General features: G+C 36.3%; 1 protein-coding gene across 1 annotated transcript; it reads right to left on the reverse strand.

The window, feature by feature from the left end:
• Nucleotides 1–8: 8 nt before the first annotated feature.
• On the reverse strand, nucleotides 9–14,475 carry CCDC152 (coiled-coil domain containing 152). The gene is made up of 9 exons (XM_056513166.1): nucleotides 14,406–14,475; nucleotides 12,402–12,514; nucleotides 11,313–11,418; nucleotides 5,048–5,116; nucleotides 3,978–4,042; nucleotides 2,478–2,580; nucleotides 1,674–1,801; nucleotides 665–751; nucleotides 9–131 (listed from the first exon to the last, which is right to left on the reverse strand). Exons 2-9 carry the CDS (start codon nucleotides 12,483–12,485, stop codon nucleotides 9–11), a joined length of 765 nt encoding a protein of 254 aa, XP_056369141.1. The 5' UTR covers nucleotides 12,486–12,514; nucleotides 14,406–14,475.
• Nucleotides 14,476–24,657: the final 10,182 nt, after the last annotated feature.

The raw sequence follows: 24,657 nt of genomic DNA on the forward strand, positions 1-24,657 counted from the left end.
TCATTTACTCAGAATCTTCTCCGTTTGAAGGGCAGGTCTTGGCCTTTATTAAGACGTTGCTCCAAGTCTCTTATTGTATTTCGGAGAATTTCAATTTCCTTGTTTTTCTCCTCCTGGAGATGCTGCAGCTTCTGTAAAAGCGCAGGCAAAGGCTTCACTCTTAAACATCACATAAAATGATATAACAATACATTTTGCTACTTCTAATAAGAAATATTCTAATAAAATTTTTTTTCTTAGTATTTTGTATTACAAAATTAGAAAATCTATTTCCCCAGAATCCGGTTTTTCTGTCATCCCAAAGTCTGAAGCCTACCAAGAAAAAAAAAAAAAAAAAAAAAAAAAATCCTATGCAGAATTTATATCAGTGTCTGTTGTCAGTTCTAGTTTTAGTTTCTAGGTTAACAATTCTGTTGTAATTTCCTCACACTTGGCTTTTTGTTGTTGCTTGCCCTCAGTAGTATCAATATGTCATGAGCCATGACAATTGGACTTGATGATCTTAAAAGCCTTTTCTATCTTAAATTGTTCTAGATTCTGTGAGTCTAGTTGTGTAGAGGTGGGAGGGGTGTGTGGAAGAGAAGGCGCAGAGAAACTCCAGGTAACTCCCTCTTCAAACAGTCTGAAACAGTATCTGTGTGCTACAGGCTATGAAAGCACCTACCCTTCGATAGATACTTTGTGGCAAGACTGAAGCATCTGGAAAGGATTTGGTGGTTTTGTCCTGAGCTCGTGCCAATTTAGCATTGAACTGAAAGAATCAGGCAAAGACAAAATGGTAAGGATGAACAGGGGAAAAAAAAAGGTGTATTACATACATCAAGTGTAATTTTCACTTTTCATTAGTTGCATTTTTTTACCTGAGGGTAGCAGCAGTAAGCCTTTCTACTAATCCTAGAAAAATGAAACTACTTCTGTTTATTTTAAAAATAATACACTTACAAGCTATGTTCCTGCAAAAATAACTGCAAAGTTTTGCAAAAATAGTACAAATACGATAAAGTAAACCATGTAGATAAAAAAGACGCTTCTGAAAAAAAGAATAAAATTGAAAGCTTCTCAGCCACACATCTACAGGAGAAGAAAATACAGAGGGTGCTAAAAACCTCCAAAACCATCATTCTTCTCTTATGTAACAAGAATAATTCAGCCTGAACACTTTCACATCTTATTTCTTTTTTGTTGTGTGAAAGCTTTGAAGTACTTCCTTAATTCTTTCTTTAATGAGTGTAGTTTAAAACATGAGCAATGAAATACATGTTGAATGCTCTGTCTTAAATCTCTGCAGGGTTAGAAATTTTTATTGGAATTTTATTTAAAAAATATATATTCTAACCATTCAGAAATTAAAAAGAAGAAAGTAAGCAAAAAAAGTTGAATATTTTAATAGATTAAAATCTAAAAATGTTTGTATATAATTTAATTTGGAAGAAGAACAGAGCAGCCTTCAGTCTCCCTCTCTGGTACATGGAACTTGACTCCTGAGCAGGAGTCAGTTACCATTGTGGAAGGGAGCACCTGCCATTGATCCTCAAAAATACAATAAATAATTAAGTTTTCTAGATTCCATCATATTACTTTGTTAAGTGGTAATTAATATTTTTTCACTACACTGTCTCTTTGACATTTACCCAATGCTCAGTTTGTCTTTAAGTCAGCTTTGTAATGCATACCTCTATCTGCAGTTTAATTATTTCATTCTGCTTCTCTTCATTTTGAATTTTCAGCTGTCTAGTTAGCTCTAATATTTCCAGTTCTTTTTTCTCTCTCTGTTCTCTATACTCCATTTCTTTTACTTCAACTAACAACACAGTAACACCAAATGTTAGGGTTGTAGAAGATGTTTAGATAAAAATTAACATCATTTTTCAAATATTAAAACTTTCTTGAACATCAGGTCAACACTTTCACTGGAAGACAATTCAAGCAAAAACCATACTGAAACTATATGAAAACCACACTGTCCTATCCCACCTAAATGGTGTCTTTTTAAAAAATAATCATAATTTACAAAAACTTTCCTGGTTGTTTTCACATATAGGGATGAACAAAAAATCCTACTTTTTAAGGTTATGTCTCTAATGGAGAAAACAAACATAGAAATCAGTTTTTGCACATTGCAGTATAATTTATTTGTGAAAATAATGTCTTACTCTCCTTAACACAGATAGCAGTGGAGCTTACAGTTCAAAGCAAGGTTCCAGTTGACACTTAAACCAAAATTTCATTTCTTCAGATTTTTAGACCCACGTTCCCAGCATTTGTTCTATTTGGGAATTTCTGCTCATCTTATTGCTTCATTACCACTGTCTCCTCTCTCCAGCAAAGATAAAATTTCGTTAAACACTACCCACTTCTAGTGTTCATATATTTCCAATGAGAAAGGGAACTCATATTTATCCTAGATGAAATGTAGCATCTACAGGTGACACTTTGTTTTACCCATTGCTAAAGTGTTCAGGCTTCAAAGAACTTACATTTTTTCCTTATATCGCAATTCAACTGTGTTATTTCTAATTTGTGGTCTTCCTCTTTGTTTTTAAGTTCTATCATGAGTTTCTCAATTTGATCTTTATATTCCTGTGAATGTAAAATGTTTTATAAAGATCTTTCAGTTTCTGTGCTCTTAACCTTCAGCAAAGCACAACTATCATGTAAAAAATAGACTCTAGAATTCAGTACTTGCTTTATCCTCAATCTTGTAAATTTAATGCCCAATCACTTCTTGCATGATCTGGCTCAAGTCCACTGATGAAAAATATAGCAGATTTCATTGTATTCCAGCTATCTGTTAAAATAAAATTAGAAACTGTACTTCTTAGAACAGGCAAATGGAGAGGTAATATTCCTTTCCCAAGAACAGGATCTGACACAATGGTGCAGTTAATTAAGGGATTACAGTTTCACCTTTGTGAAGGTGAATCTAGGATTGCATCATTCAAGTATGAGTTTTGTTAGTATTGCTTATGTGAGCTTCATGTTGGCAGCAGTGGACACATCAGTGATACCAGCAGTAGTGATGCTGGTGGCACTGATGTTAAAAGTTTGAAGATGCCAGTTATAAATTTGCTCCAATAACTATCCCAGAGTTATCAAGAAATTGTCTGTGACTGCCACTGTTGAGGTGCTCACTCCAAAGCTTTCTGACAAGGCCCTCACAAAGGCAGTCACTGACAAGGGATGAGTAAGTGGGGACATAGTCAGGCACCTTCAGAATCACACCGTGCTCGCACGTGTTTAATGGGTAGAATAATAGTTTATCACATCCTTCAGAAGGCATGGCTCATTTTTTACTTGAATAGTCAAGATAACTGCTCTACTGGTATAAATATTTAATTTTATCTCATAGTACAAACACAGGAAAAGAAAATCAGCAGTGAGATTCCTGATCCTAAACAGTTAACAGATCTGCACTCTTCTTACAGAAAACTATGAAAACAGAGAACTATGGCTAGTGCCACTGGTTTCACCTCCTTTGCAAAAATGAGTGCCATAGATAAAAAGTATGGAGATCATACATGGAATTTATGATGAGGTACAGATAAGAAGTAGAGACTTATTATCTTTGTAGCATTTATTCCTGAAAAAACTGGACAAAATTCAGACTATTCCTGATTCTCTGGCAGCACAACCAGGCAGGCTCAATGTGCAAACATATTTCCACACAAAAAAAAATATTTTAGTGCAAGGGATTAGAATGGTGAAGGTGAAGTTGAATTTAAAGCTAAATACAGGCAAAAATTCCCCTAAGTGCATTTAGATTGAGCCAAAGTTCTCAGCGCCAAGGAGTTTTAACCTCTTAGTTCTAACACCTTCTCACATGGATACTGTCATGAGAACAACCCTTCTCTTTACACACGAAAAACATACAGAGCAACAATAAGAGTATCAAGAGCAAACTCCAAACAAAAAGACATACAACATAATGGAGATGCAATATTATTCTTCTACCTAAAGAACGATAACTTGTGACATACCTGTTCACAAGTCTTTAATTTATCTTCCAAGATGTGAATGGTTCCCTTCAGTCTATCATTTTCATCTACATAAACAAAAACTACATTGTACACTGAGAAGTACATATTGATGATTTCTTTAGCATGAAAGTGGAAGAAGGAAATTACTTGCGTTTTTTGACTTAGCTGAACTTTGAGAAACGTTTTTATAGACATTATAATCACCATTACAGAACTACATTCTGTCAGTTTCCATTTTTTAAAAAGAAAAATCATAGTTTAATCATAATATTTGCCTGGTATTACCACTTACTTTCTTTAGACTTCTGATAAATGATGCATTCAAGAACATCTAGATGCAAAGTTCTTTGACTAAGAAAATAAAGAACTATTATCACAGCTACAACAGTTTCAAACTGGAAGATGCAAGGTTTTAACTACATGTTTCTTAAGAAATAGGAACCAGTATGCAAAATCAAAATTTAGAGAAAATAGATTTTAAAAAATATTAATATCAGTTTGAGTATTAAAAACTTCCAATGTTATAGGTTTATTAATACACATGCTAAAATGCCTTGAATGCATAATGGATATAAAATTAACTTCATGGTATACTGCTGAGCTACAGCATAAAGATATAGCAACTATATATTTTATTTTCGAGTAAAAATAAGTAGTCGTCAAGTATATTGGATAATAGCAATAACATTTAATAACATCATATGCTAAGATTAAGACACTTCGCTTTAACAAAGTAATAAAAACTGTGCATAAATATTTGAATAGTCTGCAATCCAACCGCTGAATGTTACTTTCTCACCTTTTGTAAAATTGCCTGTGTTATGTTAAAATGAATTTAAAGCCCAGCTATTGATTAAAATAACCTCCCTGAGGCATTATTTAAGTAAGATACTGGCAATACACATTTATTACTGCACAAGATTGATTTTAGATAATTTTTTTTTTTCTCTTTGCCTGGCAGTAAGTTTTTCTGTCTGAAAAAAATCAGTAAATATAAATGAAAAAATTAATGCCTACTCATTTGAAATTACAGTCCAGTATATATAAAAAATAACATTTTTTGCCTTTACCTTTCACGTTACACTGGTTTTCAATGGTTTGTGTTAGACCCTTTATCACATTCTGTAGAGTACTGCATTCTGAAAGAATTAAAGATACAGTATTTTTGAATAGTGTCTTCTCAAATTTACATTTTGTTTACAAAAATTTCTCAAATATTTTATAATAACTTTGGTTAAATATTACTCTAAGTCTTTTTACTGTAGAAATAACTCAGATTGTTATTACATGGCTACTGCTTAATTTTATCTTTTAGTTTGATGATTGATTAAATCAATTTTATGAAGCAACACAATTTCATAAAACTATCATGTTTGTTTCTAGTCAGAAAACAAACATCTTTTTGTTTTCTATGCAATGCTAGATGTTTTCCATATCAGCCTTCCAGCAATTTGATGTATTTAATGAAACTGAGACTTACTTTCTTTTTTAATATATTTAATATATTTAATATATTTAATATATTTCCTTTTTAACAAGATATTATGTGCCAATTTTCTTTTTAACAAGACTAAGAGTATCCACTCATTGCAGTTTCTCACCCCTTTTTTACCCTTTTCTTAATGCATGTAACATTCGTCTTGTGGCTTAGTATAAGCTTTGAGAGATTCAGATTATGTGCTAAGTCTCCATTATTTCATTTTATACAACAGAATTTTAGATGCAAGCTCATATCAGTTTACATACTTGTATTTAATAATTTTATTTTTAAATGGTATTTTTAATATTCAAACACCATAAGCACTTCCCGTAATATAGGATTTGGTTTTCATTAAATATGAATTTTATCCCTTACATTCATTGTCAATTTATCAGTAAAGAAGCAAAACTGTGAAAGACTGAAAACAGGGGCTCTACAACTGAGGTTGCTTGCTTTTAAAACTTCTCTTTCTCTTTTTCTGAGTACCACTGCATTTCTTAAATGGCTTTTAATTTCCATAGCGCTTAAAAGATTGCCAAATAACAGTTACTCCTCTCATCAGACTAAAACCCTTTTGAAAACTGTCTATCATATAACTAAAGACTACATTACAAATAATGGAGTGACAAAGATGATCTAAGATCCCAGCTAACAGATTCAGTTTTCCTCTCAGTCTTTTTGACTGCCAGCCTAATCTTCCTTCAAGTCTGCTTTTCATGCAGCCGAGTACGTTAGCCAGATAACTTCTCTCGTTCTGTGCTTCCAAAAAAAAACAGTAGAGGGAGCACGAGCAGCACAGAAACATTGCCTGCCCACCAGTTCCTGTGCCGGATCAAAAGCAACTGTGTAAAAATCCTATTGTAGGTCGGAATGACGAGATCAGCATGCCCGTTGGTAATAACTAATTCTACTACAAACTTCCTCCTATTTGGAAATGTACAGAAATAAACTCAGATGTTTGTAATTCATGCACAATTTGGAAAGACATCTGAGTCAACACTAGAGTGGCAGCTAGTCTTTAAAAAGAACCACAACTATTTAAGTGTAAGCGTATCTTTTGTACAGTCCCAAGAATATCTACTTATCTTTCTTATCTTTAAAGGACATATCTTGGCAAATCTCATATGTGCTTAAAGTTGTGACTGGAAAAAGTTCCTGGAAATGCACAAGTTTTGCTTGTGTACATTAAAGAAAAGAAGCAGAATTTTGCTTAATGTTGGCAGCTTTGTGGATGGCTGTCATAGCATCTGCTATGGATTCTGTGTAGTTTCTTCCCTGTAAGGAATACTGCCTATGCGCAGAAAGACTGAACAGCATAAATGTTCATCCACATTTTTGAGTGATTTTTAATAGAGCAATTATATCAACCACCTTTCCCTTTAAAAAGATATTTCCTTAGAAATGCTTAAATAAACAAATACACAACCCTGAAGATGCTAAATAGAACCTCCTTAAGTGTTTCACACTCAAAAATGTGATTGCTTTCTTTAGAAAATGACATTAGAATTTCATTCAGAACTGTAATATCACAAGAGTCTATTTAGCCAGCACAGAAAAGTTTTAGGAGTAGAAAGCAAAGATGTCAGACTTGTATCTGCCTAAAATGGATCTGCAATTATGTACACAAAACAAGACCTGTTGTTTTAAGTCTTATCTTTATTTAGCAAAGAGTATATCAAGAGAAAATAAAGTTAATTTCTGACCTCTCAGAGAGTAAACACACTGGCCAAGCTACTTTTCTTTTTCCACCTTATCTTGGATATACGTGTTTCACTGCCCTCTCCCTTGGTTTTTAGATGTTTTCTTTCATCCTTTGCATTTCCTTCAGAATTTCCAATCTTCTTTTACCTTGAACAGTTCTAGGAAAGACTTTTGACAAAGATATCAAGGAACCCTCAGGTTCTCCTTATTGGAGATTTCTAGGGGTGTGAAATGCTTTTGTTTGTTTGTTTGTTTGTTTTTGTTTTTGGTTTGTTTGTTTGTTTCTTAAAACAGTGTTCTTCAGCCAGGATAAAATTCCACCTCCTCCAGCCCACTACCACTACAAGCCACAAACCCTTCAGGGTAGGTGGAACAACAGCCTTTCCTTCCATAGCACTCTTTCCTCTTGCTCCTCTGCTGTAAGCGCTTTCTGTTGCCTTTGGACCAAGTCTTCAAAAGATACTTCAGGAACTGTGGCTGAGTTGGGTTCTGGGAAACAGCTTGGGATATAAGGCTAGGAGAAAATTTTTTTCCAAGCCACAATTGGCAACATCACTCTATAAAAGCCATTCTCATTACTTCAGTCTGTTCAGATAACTATTGCCAGAGTGAAGATTGAAAATTATCAATGATGTCTCTTGTGCCTCTCTGGTGCTGCACAGGGCCCCTCTATAACCCCCCATTAATATTATAGAGGATGTGGGGTCTCTTTGAATCCCACAGTGCCTTGGCCTTCCAAAAGGTTTTTATTAAAAATTGAACTATTACATGTGAAAGTTTTAGTACTCTGATTCTGAATACCAAGAGTCAGTGTGGAAAATCAGTTTAATAAAGGTGCAAAGACTATTTCTATCAATTGCAAAAAGAAAAAGAAAAATGGTTTAGAAACTTCATAGACTTACTAATTAATAATCACTACATCAGCCTTTCACATCCTTTTGAAATACTCTTCATGTCATCACCACATTTCACAGGCTCTGCTCATCTCCAGTATCATAACTGTTTACCTGAAGGTTCCTATGACAGATTCTGCCACAGTTAATGTCAAATTTCTGCCCAAGATATTTTTTTGAAACTCTGCTTTAGGGGCACCAATAGTGAATACAGTTCAAAACTAGACTTACAAACATTTAATGCCCTGATATTTGAAGGGTTTACCTTATTGGGAAGCGCATTAATCTAATAGTTCACCTTACTGGTAAGTCCAGAATCACAGAATCAAAGCATGGGCCCTTACTGAGTCATCAGGCCCAACCTCCCTGCTCAGGCAGGGCCATCCCAGAGCACACGGCACAGGATTGCACCCAGGTGACTCTTGAATGGCTCCAGTGGGGGAGACTCCCCATCCTCTCTGAGCTTAACCTAACAGAGCACCATGGTCTTTATTTCTAAATAAATTCTATCCCTTTTGCGTCTTATTAATATTTTACTTCATTATCATCAAATAGCTTTCAGAATCACCTCTTAGATGTCTCACATTGTTCCAAGTTCCTGCTTTTCACTTGTTTTTGTCAACGTTACTTATATCTCTGCAGTAGCTCTTATTCATTCCTTGTCTTCCATCAATTCTACCTCCTATCTGTATCTGCAATATTCCTATGAATTCAGTATTGTTGAGATTTGTTTTTTCCTGACCATCCCTGTTGCTGAAACATTAGTTCATATTTCAGACTGATTGCTCTGGTATTTTTACTTGGACTTCTGCCACCCACACTTCTTTTTCCATCCTGTGTTTCAAAAGAAGCTCCACAGGCTGTTCTCTTGAGTTATATCAGTGTAACTATCTCATCAAATAATTTCTCTCTTATCTTATGAAAGTGAGGCAATACTGTTTACAAAGCTCAGATCTCTCTTCTGACTTTGATCTGTTTTCATTCCATTCCTCTGTCTTGTTGCAGTCATTCCTGCTGCTCTGGTTTCCTGAGTTGTCTCTTTCACTTTCTCTGCTACCTTTTATACCATAGATTCTATGGTAAGAATTATTTCTTCTTTTTGTCCACCTTTTCCTTTCCTTTTTTACAAACTGTTTGATATAAAGCCACTCCTTTCTGGTTTCAATCAATAAAGAAGCCTTTTCAGTTTCTGACTGTCTGTCCTGCACTGTCTGACTTGTGCGTAACAGAAACACAAGTTTTTCTGACTCAAACCAAAGTTCCATCCAGTTCACTATGCCACTTTATAAGATAATTCAGGAAAGATAAAAAAAAAGCTAGATAAATGCTACCACTGATACATTAGTGCATCCACTCAATGTCCCAAACAGAGTACAAAGGACAGTGAGAAGTACTGTCTTTGTGTTTAAAAAAAATTGTTTTTTCCCATGATTTTTTTCCCAATCATTTTGGATAAATACATACTTCTGTTATGCATTTCTATGGAATTGATTTAACTTTATTTTGTAATGTGTGGTAAAGTTCCTTCTTTTGTTAGCTTTAAATCAATAAAAAAGTTTTATTTCCATCTAGTTTTTTATTACATTGGACAGTGAATATTCTACTCTGCAATCACATTCTCTGTGCCATTCACAATTTTACAGCTATGACTCATATCAGCTCTATTATTTGTCTTGGCTGAAAAGTTCCCAATCAATCAAAGTCTTCCTTCAGATGTTCCAAAATTGTGACCAAACCTATGAAAGCCCCAGGTGCACTTTCCCCCATGCAACTTTCTAGGGGTTTGGCTGTGCACAGGGACATCTTAGAAAGAGCATAGATGATGACAGTGAAAAAAAGCTGGCAGCAGATTCAGAAATAACTGTCCCTCCTTCCTGTAGGACCTGCTTGTAAATTGAGGCTTTTGCCCGTGGCCTGTGCTGCAGTTGTGTGGTAGCCATGCAGTAGACCCTGGTCATGACCAAGGGAGTGAGTTTCTGGGTTATCAGACCTATGTCATCACTTGGGACCAAGTACAGATCCTTGAGCCATGTCTGGCCTTTGTTATCATTTCTGAACTCCATTCTGACTCAGCCTCCTGAGTCACTCTCATCAGTACAGAGTTGTTTATGTAGACTTGTGGCTGACTGTGGCAGTCCTTGCTGGGCAAGGCCTCCATGGGCACAGTGGGAGTGAGCCTTGCATCATGTGGGTTAAGCCCCTACGTCCTCCATGGTCTTTGTTACAGGAATGGTTTCTGATTCTTTGCACCTTTCTCCTTCCTGGCAATACCAAGCCTTGCCTCCTTCTCTGTTACCTTTTCTAGTTCTGCTATGTCTATTTTGAGATGTGTGGACCAGAACATGGCATAAAAATCACAGACCTTACAGCATCGGAATGCTTATTTCTCTTTTTCTTCCATAATCATACTACCACTGTGTTTGCTTCTTTGTCTACTGATATTTTAAGAGAATACAAATATTTAAATACAAATATTTAAATGTTTAGAAGTCACCAAGATCTCTTTCCTGAAAAGCAGCCAACTAACATCAACCATTGTTTATACAAAATGCCTTCCCATTTGTGCTGCTACTGGTCTCCATCTCCCCTGTCATCCTGTACCATGAATTTTTTGGTATATCAGAAGAGATTATCATCATAAGCAAACGTCACTCAATAGCTTGATTTCTGATAATGCTAAATTATCCAAGTCACAGTAAAGACTTAAATAAAACCCAGCTGGCAATCTCCTTCCTGTGTAAAACTAAGTTTATTCCTACCTTGCTTCCAAACTTAGCAGGTTGACTTCCCAGAGAGGAAAGTCCTACAAAAAGATTCACCTTTCAGCTACTTTACAAACTACAGAAGAATTAGCAACCACAAATCCAGGTTAAGCACTAGATATTGTTTCTCATTTCAAATACTCATCTGAAAACAGTTCTAGAATAAAACAAATCTTTAATTTTACAGTTTTCTCTGTAATTTCTCCTTTGTTTCACAACTTTTAAATTATGATTATAGACTTATAATTCCCATCTATAAATGGTAAATGACATTTTTAGCACCCATTGAACAGTCTGAATCCTTGTAAAATTACTATGAATATTAATATTTACTATGAGATGGATTTCATTACAAGATTCAAGATTAGGCATTACTGCTTTTCCCACAAAAATCTTATATCCTTGCTGTGTTATTTTTAATGGCTGAAAATGATCAAAATATCTCTCAGAACTTCTTGAATATATGCAAAAATCATACCTTTCTAATAAAACAACTTACCCTCTTTTACTGATTCCTCCTTTGATTGGCTTAATGTTAGCAATCTGTTACATTTTTCCAGCTGATGGATCAGTAGGCTATTTGCTTCATTAATTTCTGATATTTTCTAGAAAGTTGGAGAAAGACTAACAATATGTTAACATGTTTTAAGTGAATGAAAAATTTAACAGTTCCACAATATTGTATTATGTCCCATTCAGGAAATTCCTTCATAGAGAAGAATGATGCTAGACTTGAGATCATTTGATATTCCAAGTTTACCCTGCAGAGCTAAGAACGTTGACTTACATCATAAATTAGAAACTTTTTTCCTCTCAGTTTTGTAGCCGAGAGTCTGGATCAATCCTCTGTAAGGTTCTTTGTACTGCTTTGCATATGAGGCTGTCAACACTCTTGCAGAGCAAGAACTTGAACAGGAACTAGTACAATAAGTTTACTCCAAGAGAAATGCTAAATTTATTTCAGGTGCTCCTTTTATATTACCTCAAGTATGGATTTACTGACCAGGAAATCAGCAGAAAGCTGACCAACATCAGTCTAAAAAGAAACACAGTAGTGATTTTCCTCAAAGGGTCAATCTTTTAAGAAATGACACACGTGTAAGATAGAGGAAGCTCAACACATATGGAACGTAGGAACTTGTGCTTCTGGTAAGGCAATGACATTTTTCTAGAACACAGAACGGCTTCTGAAAGGATAACCCAGCACCAGACCACATGGTCTAGTAAGAAGTGCCCTTCCTACCGAAGGGGCTTGGAACTAGGTGGTCTTTAAGGTCCTTTCCAGCCCAAACGATTCTGTGATTCTATAAAACCAATGTAATACAGTTAATCTTCAACACCATGTTCCACACTCCTCCTGAGAAGCCAATTTGGCCTCTGGATGATTAAAATTCTAGCACAGAAACAAAGGCTTCTCAGACTTCACAGAATCCACTCCTATGACTCAATATGGTCAATAGAGTTTTCTAAATAAAGCTGGTATTACAAGGCATAACAGTAAGCGGATACAACATAAAGAAATATCCACTCAAAAAGATTTTGAAAATGTCAATAATTATACATGGCAGTCTCAATGTACTTCACTTACCTTTTCTATCTCTGAGAAGTCATCTAAAAGTTTATCAAGGTTCACTGCACTGGTTTTCTTCATAGTTTCTTCATTATGATTCATTTATTCTGGACCATATAATCAAGTGATTCCTAGATATATGTAAAAATAGATCTATAAATTAATACATTTCTCATTCACACCATGTAAATTCTTAGGCAAAAATATATGAAGAACAAAGAAAACTCTTTTTAAAAATTAAAACTATTTTTGTGTTGATGCTAAAGTTCAGCCTACTTAAGATCTTGCATTTCTGGGAAATACAATGAATGTCAGAAATCCCGAACAATAAATGCCAAACTGGTATACTCTGGCTGAATTTGGAAACTTTTCTGCAATTAAAAAGTTAACATGGATCCACTTCCATAGACAGAGTAATGCATCAGGCACATATTAATTCATCATCTTTTACCTGTGTAGATGCTTTAATACTTGACTACTCAGGTTTAAAGGTACTTTAAAGGTACTTAACTTATTTTCTTGTAAACAACACAAAAATCTTGCTGCAGAATAAAAAGACAGTATTTTGAAAGTTCCAGATTTTTAACACAACCCCAATTTTTAGAAATTCTACTTACAGAATCTTCAACATATATTTACAAGATGGATCTGAAATACACAACATGAATGCTTCTAAAAATATTCAAATTATCTCTCAACATCAGGCTCCATGCGACAAAAATTCCAATACCAGTAAACGACATGGTGCAAACAAAGTCACCACTTCTATGTGGCAAAGTGTGAACAGCCTTTTACAAATAACAAAAAAATTGCAATCAGGGAGATGAATCAGAAGTTAAAATGTCTTCACTACCCAGAAATTGAATGAGTTTCCAGATGGAAATACTTGCAGTAAATTTAGGCAGAAGTAGGTAAATGCACAACACTTATCAGGAATCAAAATTACATAACTGAATAACTTTCTCATTCAATATTTACAAGCTTTTGTATGTAACTTCTTGAACAAAGCAGTAAGATATTGGTTCTGTGTGTTTAATACTTTTTTCTTGTGCCCACTCTCTCCTCAGTGAGACTAATACTAAATCATAAGTCAAAGCTCAGTTTTTTAAATTGACAATTTTCAGAATATAATAAACTTTGAAAAATTTATGCTTCTTAGTTAAACTAGTGGGGGTTTTGTTTTGTTTTTTAATTAATTAGTAATCTTAACAATTTGTAATTTACTACAATGGAATTATTTATTACACTGGGTTTTAAATATGTATTCAGGACTCTCAAACTTTTAAGACAATTACCCATCTTAATATTCTGTTAGCTGATAATCTAAAAGTACACCATGAATGTCAATCGTTTGACTTTTCCAATCCTTATCATGGACAGTATCTTAATTTGTCAGTCACCGTTTTTTTCATTATACTTATAAAACTGTGTTCCACTCTCCACATTTTGACAGAGGAGAGAATTCAGGGAGCTGCTGTGTTGAGCAGTTTTGTTTGTGTGTTTCCTTATTCTATGGCATCACTTGTTTTCTCGGAAGACAGGATGTGCTCAGCACTTGGCAACAGTACCACTGGGTACAAAACTCCTGCTGAACTGGAACAGTAAATTAAAAATAATGTTGTATTATTAATGCTGTATTTTTTTCCATCAGGAAAACTCATCACTGTTATTTTTGTACATATTACTATTACACATTATATCTTCCAAAGGCATTTTTGTTAAACCTCCCATGACTGTTTTGAACGATGATATTTATGCCACAGGGGAAAAAAAATTAAAGATTTAAACTGTGAGTTTGACTGCTGTAAAAGTGACATCTTCCTTCAATGCCTCTTTGACCCCTTGCCATCCATGCTTTCCCAGCATCACTTTTGAAACTATTGCAGCTGATAATCCCGTTTTGACAGCTTTAAATTTTTGGCTGCATATGGCAGTGAAACAGATATATATATATATAAATATATATATATATATATATATATATATAGAGAGAGAGAGAGAGAGAGAGAGAGAGAGATTAACTGAATGTAGAAATTATTCAGCAGCAGGTACGTCAGGCCTCCCGCCTTTGCCGAGCCTCGCTTTCGCCGCTGCCCCTCAGCCCCTGAGGGGAGCCCGCGCGCCCGAAAGGGCGGGAAACGAAGCCCCACCGGCGGAGCGTACCACTGCGGGCCCTGCAGGGGGCGCCCCCCTCCCCCGCCGGTGCGCTCGGACGACCCTTGCGCGCGCAGCCTCCCCTCACGAGCAATGAGGGTCTGTCCTAAGGCTCATGAAACAGCCAGCTCTTAAATTACTCTATGGACCAGGGTTCTTTTTCAGAAATGCGCTGTATAATTGCATTCCTGCAGCCCAAGCTTCATTCTGGAGCGTGGCATTTCGCCCTTTAGGGGAAGGGAGTAGCCAAGATTGATAAATGCTTGTGGTTGAACAGGGCGACAAAAGTCGGGGGGTGGGGGGGGTCTGCAAAAGTGTGAACTGGTATGTCAGTTCCTGGCCTACTCTATAAGCACATGGCAGTGGGATAAAGGGATAGGATGGAGAAGAAAGAAAGAAAGAAAGAAAGAAAGAAAGAAAGAAAGAAAGAAAGAAAGAAAGAAAGAAAGAAAGAAAGAAAGAAAGAAAGAAAGAAAGAAAGAAAGAAAGAAAGAAAGAAAGAAAGAAAGAAAGAAAGAAAGAAAGAAAGAAAGAAAGAAAGAAAGAAAGAAAGAAAGAAAGAAAGAAAGAAAGAAAGAAAGAAAGAAAGAAAGAAAGAAAGAAAGAAAGAAAGAAAGAAAGAAAGAAAGAAAGAAAGAAAGAAAGAAAGAAAAAGAAAGAAAGAAAGGAAGGAAGGAAGGAAGGAAGGAAGGAAGGAAGGAAGGAAGGAAGGAAGGAAGGAAGGAAGGAAGAAAGGAAGGAAGGAAGGAAGGAAGGAAGAAAGAAAGAAAGAAAGAAAGAAAGAAAGAAAGAAAGAAAGAAAGAAAGAAAGAAAGAAAGAAAGAAAGAAAGTGTGAGGGAAGGGAAGGGGATGGGCAAGGGGCTTCTGGGGTCTTGATCCCCCGTGTAGTCCATGCCCACTGCTTGGCTTCATTCCTGCACTTGCACTGTGCTGGATTATGCTCCATAAACTGGAACAATAGTGTTTGTCCTGGAAAAGTGCTGCACTATCTCTGCATGGCCCTTTCTCCAGCCACATCTTGTTTTTTCTCAAACTGTGTTAGAACCAACAATCCTTGGTTATCACCAGCAATTCTTGTCTGTTATTATCAGCAGTCCTTTCTTGGCTCCACAGCCATCCAGCTATCTGTGTTTGAGACATACACATTGAGACAGACATCCTCATCTTCTAAGATTCTAGAGTATAAATGGACTTCTTGTCCAAAATGCTAAATACTCTATAGCTTTCTCAGATGACCTGGTTTTGTCTGTAATAGAGAGGGAAAATAATACATCTTGAGTATTTTTTGACATGGGTGCTTGTCCCCATGAGCAGAACTGTCTGCTGTGCAAATCAGATGTGGTTGCATGCAGGACTTTTTGTGCCTGCAAACACCCAGAGAAACAACAGCCTACCAGTCATGGTCACACGTGCTGTTTGGCAGGCAGCTGCTTTATCTGAACATCTGTGGGTTGGTTGTGTCCACTGAGACATTGACTAGGCAAATAGATGAAAACAATTTTCATGGATAGAAGGTCTGCAGCTGAGATATGAGTGGGGAAAGGACACAGTGCTAAGTGTGTCATGGACAGATATTAGCAGAGAAAGAGGTACCCAGGGAATCTGGTACAAGCTACTTATGTTTTTTATCTCACTTTCCCTGCTTCACATACCAAAAAACCTCTTTCAGAGTTTCAGTTGTCCTTGTAAATGGCACAAATTTTTCAAAAGGGTTGGTACTTTCAATAAAGTATAATTAAAAATTTGTAATTAATGTTAATAAAATTGTTAATCACAGCAATTAGTGTTCCTCTTTGAACTAGAAAAAGTGCAGTCACTGATGGTTACTACAGAGAGAAAAACCCAGCAAAATCTTGAGTAGTGAGCATTTTGTTGCACAGTAAACCACACTATATTGCACAGACTGTTTTTTTTGTGTCATTTAGCTGCAGTTTTATTGTATGGATTGCATTCATAGGAAGACAGGATGTGAAGATTAAAATCCAGTTCTTATGATTTGACAAAAATATTACTCTCTGTCCACATGTTATATTTGTAATAATGCTATGCTAAATGACCCATGCATTAATATGTCATTTGACCTCTGGGAAGGTGATTACTATGGGCAGACCTGGGAAAAATGTAGAAAATAAACATTGACATAAAAATGTTTGACAGATTTTGACACAGAAATACATGGAATGAAGTCTATAAGCCAGGAGTAGAACATTTAGCTTGTAAAAGGTTTAGTGGTCAGCAAAAATTATTTTGTTTTAGCTTTTAAAATATTGGTGCTAAAATAAGCAGTTTAACACTACATGCTTCCAAAAGACGAGATTTTTATCTATAGCTCATTTAGAGTTCATTGTAAGTTTTTTGTCCTTTTATAGGGTAGTAACTTCTTGTGCAAGACAGTTCAAGAGTCTGGTGGTCACTGAAAAAATGTTTGACATCCACTATGTATTGGGCAGGAAAGCAGCAGGTAGCTGATGATGCATACTCCAACCTACAGAGAGTTTCTAGTTCATAAAGAAAACACAGATGCCTTTTATTGCCCTTGTGAACATCCTTGTAAGGGAAACTGCTGCACCAAAGACTTCTGACAAGCATTGTTTAATGTTCTGTTTCTCAGCAGCATCTTCTGTGTACTTTTGAAATCTCATGGTTAGGCATGGGCTTGAGCATTGTTTTAGTGATCTTTATGCCATTTTGATGGCCTTTAAAAGCCTTGCCAACAACCCCAACCTTCTCAAATGGATGCCTCAAATTCCTTCACAGAGTAAAGCTTTGCAAGATTCAATGCAGTTTACAAAATTGTTAGTTTTGTCTTTTTCTGAAGAACACATGGAAGGAAGAGCATAAATTTTAACCTACTCATCCCAGTGTTTAGCAGAGTATCACACTTGAGTGTCAGACTGCAGAGTAGCTTAATAAGATGGGAGTATAAACTGTACTCTCGTGCATCTGGGGCATTAATAGACTGTTTGACATGTTATATTATTTTTGAAAAAAGGATTTTTTTTTTCTGGTTTAGGAGATGAAAGCCATCAGAAAGGATATTTGGTATAGAAGTACCCATTTCTGTTGCATTCTGCAAAGTGTTTATATTTGTCCAAAGAATGAAAGCAGAAATACACACAAAATGCAGATAAATACATGTTTAATTGTGTTGCGTTTGCATAGCCAGGTTTTGGTAGCAGGAAAATGGGAAGAGCTACAGGAGTGGCTTCTTTAAGATGCTGCCAGAAGCTTTCCTCATGTCTGGCACAGCCAGTGCCAGCTGGTGCCAGGACAGACTCACAAATGGCCAAGGCCAATCCCATAAGGGACAGTGGAACCACCTCTGTGACAATGTGCTTAAATAGGAAAAAAAATTACTGTGCAGTTTTAATTCTGCTCAGAGAAGATAGGAGTGAGAATATGGGAGAAGAACAGCTCTACAGAAACCAAGGTTAGTGCAGAAGGAGGGGCAGGAGGTGCTTCAGGCACTGGAGCAGAGAGTCCCCTGCAGCCTGTGCTGAGACCCTGGTGAGGCAGCTGTGCCCCTGCTGCCCCTGGGGGTCAATGCCAGAGCAGGTGGATGCCCAAAGGATGGCTGTGACCCTGTGGGAAGCCCATGCTGGAGCAGGCTCCTGGCATGCTGTGGCAGGTTTGCTGGTAGGACCAGTAACCCTGTGGGGGACCCATGCTGGAGCAAGCTGTTCCTGAAGGACTGCACCCCATGGAAAAGGATCCATGCTGGAGAAGTTCATAAAGAACTTTGGCTCATGGGAAGGACTGACACTGGAGAAATTAATGGAGAGCTGTCTCCCAGGGGAGGGACCCCACGCTGAAGCAGGGGAAGGACTCTTCTCCCTAAGCAGCAGCAGGAACAGCCTCTGATGAAGTGACCATAACCCCAATTCCTGTCTCTCTGCACTGCTGATTGGGAGGAAATAGAGCTGGAAAAGGAGGGAGGTGTGGCCAGAAACTGTTTTTAAGATTTGTTTTACTTCTCGTTATCTGCCCTCATTTTTATTTGTAATAAATACAATCTTTTCCCCCCAGGTTGAGTCTGTTTTTCTTGTGATAATTGGTGAGTTATCTCTCTCTGGATTTATTTCAGCTCATGAACCTTTTGTTATACTTTTTTCTCCCCTATCCAGTTGCAGAGGGGAGTGATAGAGCAACTTTGGTAGGTACCTGGCATCTAGCCAGGGTCAACCTACCACATTATTAAGTAGGGTAATATAGTAGAACACACTTAAATAGATAAATATACAAATAAATAAATAAATATATGCATATGAGCAAATATACCTGCTAGACAGTATCTGTACCCATTAAAATCACCTCAGAGAAAAAAGTTTATTTCATGTTTGTTACCTAAATATTGGGGTGGGAGTCTTAAGGGGGAAAAAATGTGTTTTAGCTGTTTTTTTCTCCAGAAACAGAATAGAAATTTATGTTCACAAAGTATTTCTTTCCTCTGTTCTTAGGTCTTTTTATTTGTCAAAGGATGACCTAATCTTTTCTTTATAGCTTCAGTAGTTGAAAAAAAAAAAAAAAAAAAGATTTGGCATTAGTGATTATGGTATGCATCAAAATAAAAGTTCCATTTTTTGTAATAGGAGACTGGTAAGCAGTAAATTTTAAAGTTCCTTATATTGATAATTGATGAGTTATCTCTCTCTGGATTTATTTCAGCTCATGAACCTTTTGTTATACCTTGCAATTTTAACAAGAATGTTCTGTGATGCAGTATGAACCAAAAAAAAAAAACCCCAAAATCCCAAAAAAACAAAACCAAAAACAAACAAACAAACAAACAAACAAAAAAAAAAAAACCCAAGGTTAACACTAAATGGCACATGAAATCTCCATGAAATCTTCTAAAATGTGTATCATTCAGTGAATCTGTGAAAACCCACACAATCTTCTATGTGAGCTGTACCACATGCTTAATGAAAAATGGCTTTGGTTTGCCTTGAGAAACAATTTCCCAAACTACTACAGATGGAAAACTAGCTCACTATATCTTGCCATCTACAAGTCTTTGTCTGGAATAGCCTGCATTCATCTGCAGCATAACTCATAATAAAATAGCCATATGGAATGAAGGTAGCCTGTTCCAGTGCCTTGTGAACAACACTAATATGTGTTGTTTCCAAGAGGAAAAAAGCCCCTCATATGTTATTAGAGTCTGAGACCTTTGGAGTCATTTAGCTGGTCAGAACAATGCTTTTGTTTTAAGTTTCAACCATCACTCAGGCCGGAGGGAAAGCTTTAACTTGTAGCACAAGCTTGTTGCTCTTTTTCTGACACAGATATTTTTTCCATAGATCACAAAATCATATAATGACCTGGGTTGGAAGAGGCCCCACCTCCCTGGTGGGGGCAGGGACACTTTTTGCTGGGTCAAGTTGCTCAGAAGTCCACCCAGCCTGGCCCTGAAGACTTTCAGGGATGGAACAGCTACAGTTTCTCTGGATGTGTATATATTTATGGCAAAACAGAAATCAAATATCTAGACTAAATAATTTAACTAACTTTATTTTACATTAAAATAAAAGTTTAATCTGTGTAACAGGAAAGAGAATGTCTATCTATATTCAGTTATTTATGTGCCCTGAGTTCTTCAGCATCAAGTATTCTTCATTAGAGTGTATCTATATCATGCATTTGGAGCCACTTCCAGAGAGAATGTAGTTATGCAAAACCAGATTTCTGATTTTGCTGAAAATCTTAAAGTCATTAGTATAATTTTATTTTCAGAATATTTTCACTTTGCAAATTACTGTTTATACTACATCCATGTCAGCATTCTGGTCACGTCAAAATTCTATCCTGCAAGCCATGGTACAAGCCTATAAAAACTCTCAGTCTTTGCTTGGAAGCATTTAACAGATACTCTATCCACTTTTAATACGTTATGACAAACATGACTGATCAACCTCAGAGATGAAGAATAACAGAGAAAGAAGAATGAACTCAAGAGAAGTAATTGTGTTGCTTCCTGGCTTTTTAAGTAATCTCATGTATTCCTGAGCTTTCCCATCGACACTGGATTTATCTTGTAGGATTTTGGCCTTTTCTGACCCAGAGATGGGGCAACTGAGAGGCATTTAAAAAAACTTTTATTTCATTTTCAGTCTTTTATAAAGGGTGAAACAATATAGATGTTATAATTCATGCCATCACAAACAGAAGCCAACTACTTTTTAATTACAATACATCATAAGCATTTCTTGGCCTATTAGTCTTTGTCATATCATGCTGTAAAATGCCTTAAAGCCAGTAATCTAAAATCACCTTTTGTGGGTTCTATTACAATGTATCTTTCATAGCTCTGTCTCTCAAAAGTATCTAGTCTTATTTGCAAGGCCATCCTTTAAAACATCTTTTAAACTCCATTTCTCTCTTAACAATATCTATACTATTCCATGGCATTTCTAAGTCAGCCAACTTTGTATATCTCCAAATTTACATACAAATACATACTGTGTGAGCCTTCTGTCAGGCCCTAAAAACTCTCTACAAATTCATTTCCCACACTATCATTCTGCTGAATGCTGATGGGTCAAACTATTGTAATTTCAATTTTAAGCACAAATTTAATAATTGTATTCTTACAAATTTTTTTGTAATTCTGGATCTCTTGTATTTTTAAAGTAATGCTGAACTTTTGACCTAGTTTTCTTGTACACCTAAAAAACCACGGTGGTAGTGAGTGTTTTAACTGCACAAACGTCTGGCAAGGAGCTTATAATCTGAAATACTTTTCTCTGAAATCACAGGATATTCTGAGTTAGAAGAGACCCAGAAGGATCACCAGCTCTAAAGTGAATGCCCCATACAGGGATAAAACCTACAATCTCAGTGTTGTTAGCATCATACTCTAACTGCATACCATAGGATGTTTCCTTAGGGAGTATATTTTCCAGTGATTATAAAATCGTGTCTTACTGATCCTATATGAAGCTGTCCATTTGGATGGTATTTGCTTTGTTTTCTTACTTTTCCCTCCATTGTCTGTTAGTCCTTCTCCTATGGAAATTAAACAGCTGGGGGCAGTCTTGTGAGAAAGGAATACTTGTGCCTTGCGCATCATGTACTACATCATTCCCTGTGGAATCAGGAATGTAAAGACACACATATGTCTGTTGTATTTCTGTTTATGATAGTGCCAAGTGTTTCAGTAGTTTCAGTGCCAAGCTGAAAGCATGCATTTTGCTTCTAAGTAGTCCTATAATGCATTCCTCAACAAAGTAAATTCAGAACTGTTGTAACTGATCAATCGGTGATTGGTAGAGATCAGTTAATTTATACTAAGCACATTCAAAAGGAAGTGTCACAACTTTGCCATTATTTATACAATAAAAGCAAAAGACCATGTGTCCCTGGAGTTTTTCAAAAAAGGTCATTCTTTGGCTTGTCTGTTCTTGGTATCTAACTGTGACTACAAGGTGTATGAACCCCAACTGAGTAAAATTCAACTCTTCAAACACAGTAGGTTTACAAATCTAATTACAGTTAAAACAGGAGCTTGTCCAGAGCTCCACATTGTTCCAGCAGTAGCTTGGCTCAGAGAAATGTCACTTAAAATTTTCATGGCTTTTCAGGGCATTAGTAAATCTTTCTAATTCCACCAAAAAATATGTTACGAGAAAGAAAGAACTCTACCACGTAGCTAAAACTTGGCTTAAGCTAGGCCACTATGCTCATAATGATCTCTGAGTAACAACCACATCATGCTCAGATGTCTTTTGAAAAAGGGTTGGACCTACATTGGGTAGCACAGTTTCAGCTAGAAGTCATGTTGTCTTAAGTAAATTTCCAAACCTGAGCCTTACTCTTCCAAGGAAAGTACATTTAGTTGGCTCACAGAATTAGGTCCTGAAGGAATTTTTCATTCAGCAGGGCAAGGTTGGTATTTCCTCTGTAACTTGAGACTGTAGCACTGTACATGCTAAACAGATAGCTGCTGGGAAAGAGATCTGAAGTTTTATTATGAGGAAGTTAACTGACCCTGTATTGTTCTATAGTTTATGTTTTTATAGTATAAAATTGTAAAGGTTTCATATTCAAGAGCAGTAATATATAAAATAAAAAAAAAAATCTGTTGAAGCTATTACTGAAAAACAACAACAACAAAAAAACAACAAAAAAACAAGCAAAAGACAATTTAGTTTCCCAACATGTCTAGGTCTCAGGTGTCTGTTATGGAACAGATTCCATTTCCTTCAGTATGAGCTTTTGAGCTCGTACCAAGGACCAAGTAGTGGAAGCATCATTTGCAGCATAGTGATGGGAAGCTATAGAAAGTTGTAAGCATAAGCTCTTCAATTTTGCTTTTACTCACTATAAGCCTTCTGCAGACTTTTATTTCTTCCAGTGTTAAGGAGGGGAGTTCACTTATGTTCTCTCACAAATTACCACATGATGTGGAATGATCTACTTTCTCAGACTAATTTCAGGAAGATAATATATCATTAGTCAGCTAATTTTCATATATTAGGATAAAGAAGCTTATATTATGCGAAAGAAATACCAAATACTGTAGTGATAAAAAATTAAACCTGTCAAACAGCATGCCAGTTTAGGAGATGCATAGATTTTAATAACTGCATCAGCTTATCATGCTGACTGCTGGCAGCCACTCTGCTGTGCCTGTTTCTCACTGGTACAGTTTCTCTTCTGCTTCTGAATGTTACCCACTCTAATAACCCTGATCAGAGAAGATAAGGAAGCACTTGCTCAATACAGTTATGCCAGATGTTTAAGTAGTACACTAATCACAGAAATGGATTTGGATTACATCTTGCTTCTCTGTGGCCTGAGGGCATAATTTCTATGGTAGTTAAAGTACTGACTGTGTATGCAATTAATAATGATTAGTCAGAGAGAAGAATTTGTACTGCTAAATTGCATTTAGACAGAGTCAATTCCAAGAAAGAACTATATCCACTTGTACCTCTTCAAAGTCATTTGATTATAAATTGATTATAAATTCTTACAAATTCCACTGTCTCAGTGAAATAGATATTCTGAGTTAAACCAAAAATTGGTATTGCAAAATAAGGTTCTATAGTGTTTACTTCTTTTCCCATCACCCAAGTTTGCATTTCTTCTTTAATAAAAATAGTATCATGCTCCAAAAATTTTCTCCCCTTTCCTCTCAGGTCAGGTAGTCTGCATCAGGCACTCTTCCTGTTTTTTGTCTGATAATAGGGCCCTGAGATAGCAAATTTCAATGTAGGAAAGAAAGTTGCCTGTGGCTAAGTGTCATATGGTTTGAAGTTCCTCTTTGAACCAGAGCATTACTTCTCATTTGTACAACTATGCTGATGCATATGTAATTATATAGACTGAGCTGTAAATGACCATAAAGTGTTCCCAACAGAGACTGTCATCATTAAATTGAAGCATTTCTAAAATCATGGCAGGTCTAAAGAGCACTCAACTCTTTCTTTAATATTTCATTTTTAAATGAAAATATACCTTTCATAATGTCAATTTTCATTCAGAATGAACAGCTCTCATAATCTGCTGATTGCATTTCCTGTATCATAAGTCAGAAAAAATATTTTACCCTAAGTAGTAAAGAATAGTAGTGTAAGTCATTATGTTTGACAGAATTATTTCTTATCTTGATGGAAACTGGTATAGATGATGCCTTTTTCAGTTTCTTGTAACACTAAGCACTGGAAATTTACAATGTCTTTGATGGATAAAAAGCTCAAATCCAAACTTTTCCAAACCAAAGTGGCTTCTTGCTGACACCAACAGACACCCAGCAGAGCAACTTGAGTTTTGCTTTTGAGAACCAAAATGGTTTCTGGATAGGGTTGTTAGAACAGATTAAACTGCCAGGTAGTCTGTGAAAGGGGACATGTGCAGACAGTTTACATGGAGGTTGGCCAATGTGTTTGAGATGGGCTTTAAGGGGAAGGACCTTGGGGGTGGGATCCAAAATGGTGATGCTCACACCACTGCATCCAATTAGGGAATAGACCAGGCCAACCAGAGCAGTAACAAATGTTCCCTAGCTGCCTTCAAAGGTAAGAAGCAAAAGGTCAGCCACCTCAAGAGTGGGTGCTGTGTGTGTGGTTGTGGTAATTCTCCTACACCCCTCCTGGGAGACCTGCATGGCCAGTTACC

This window comes from Oenanthe melanoleuca, chromosome Z, assembly GCF_029582105.1.
Source record: "Oenanthe melanoleuca isolate GR-GAL-2019-014 chromosome Z, OMel1.0, whole genome shotgun sequence".
In the NCBI taxonomy this organism is placed as follows: domain Eukaryota; kingdom Metazoa; phylum Chordata; class Aves; order Passeriformes; family Muscicapidae; genus Oenanthe; species Oenanthe melanoleuca.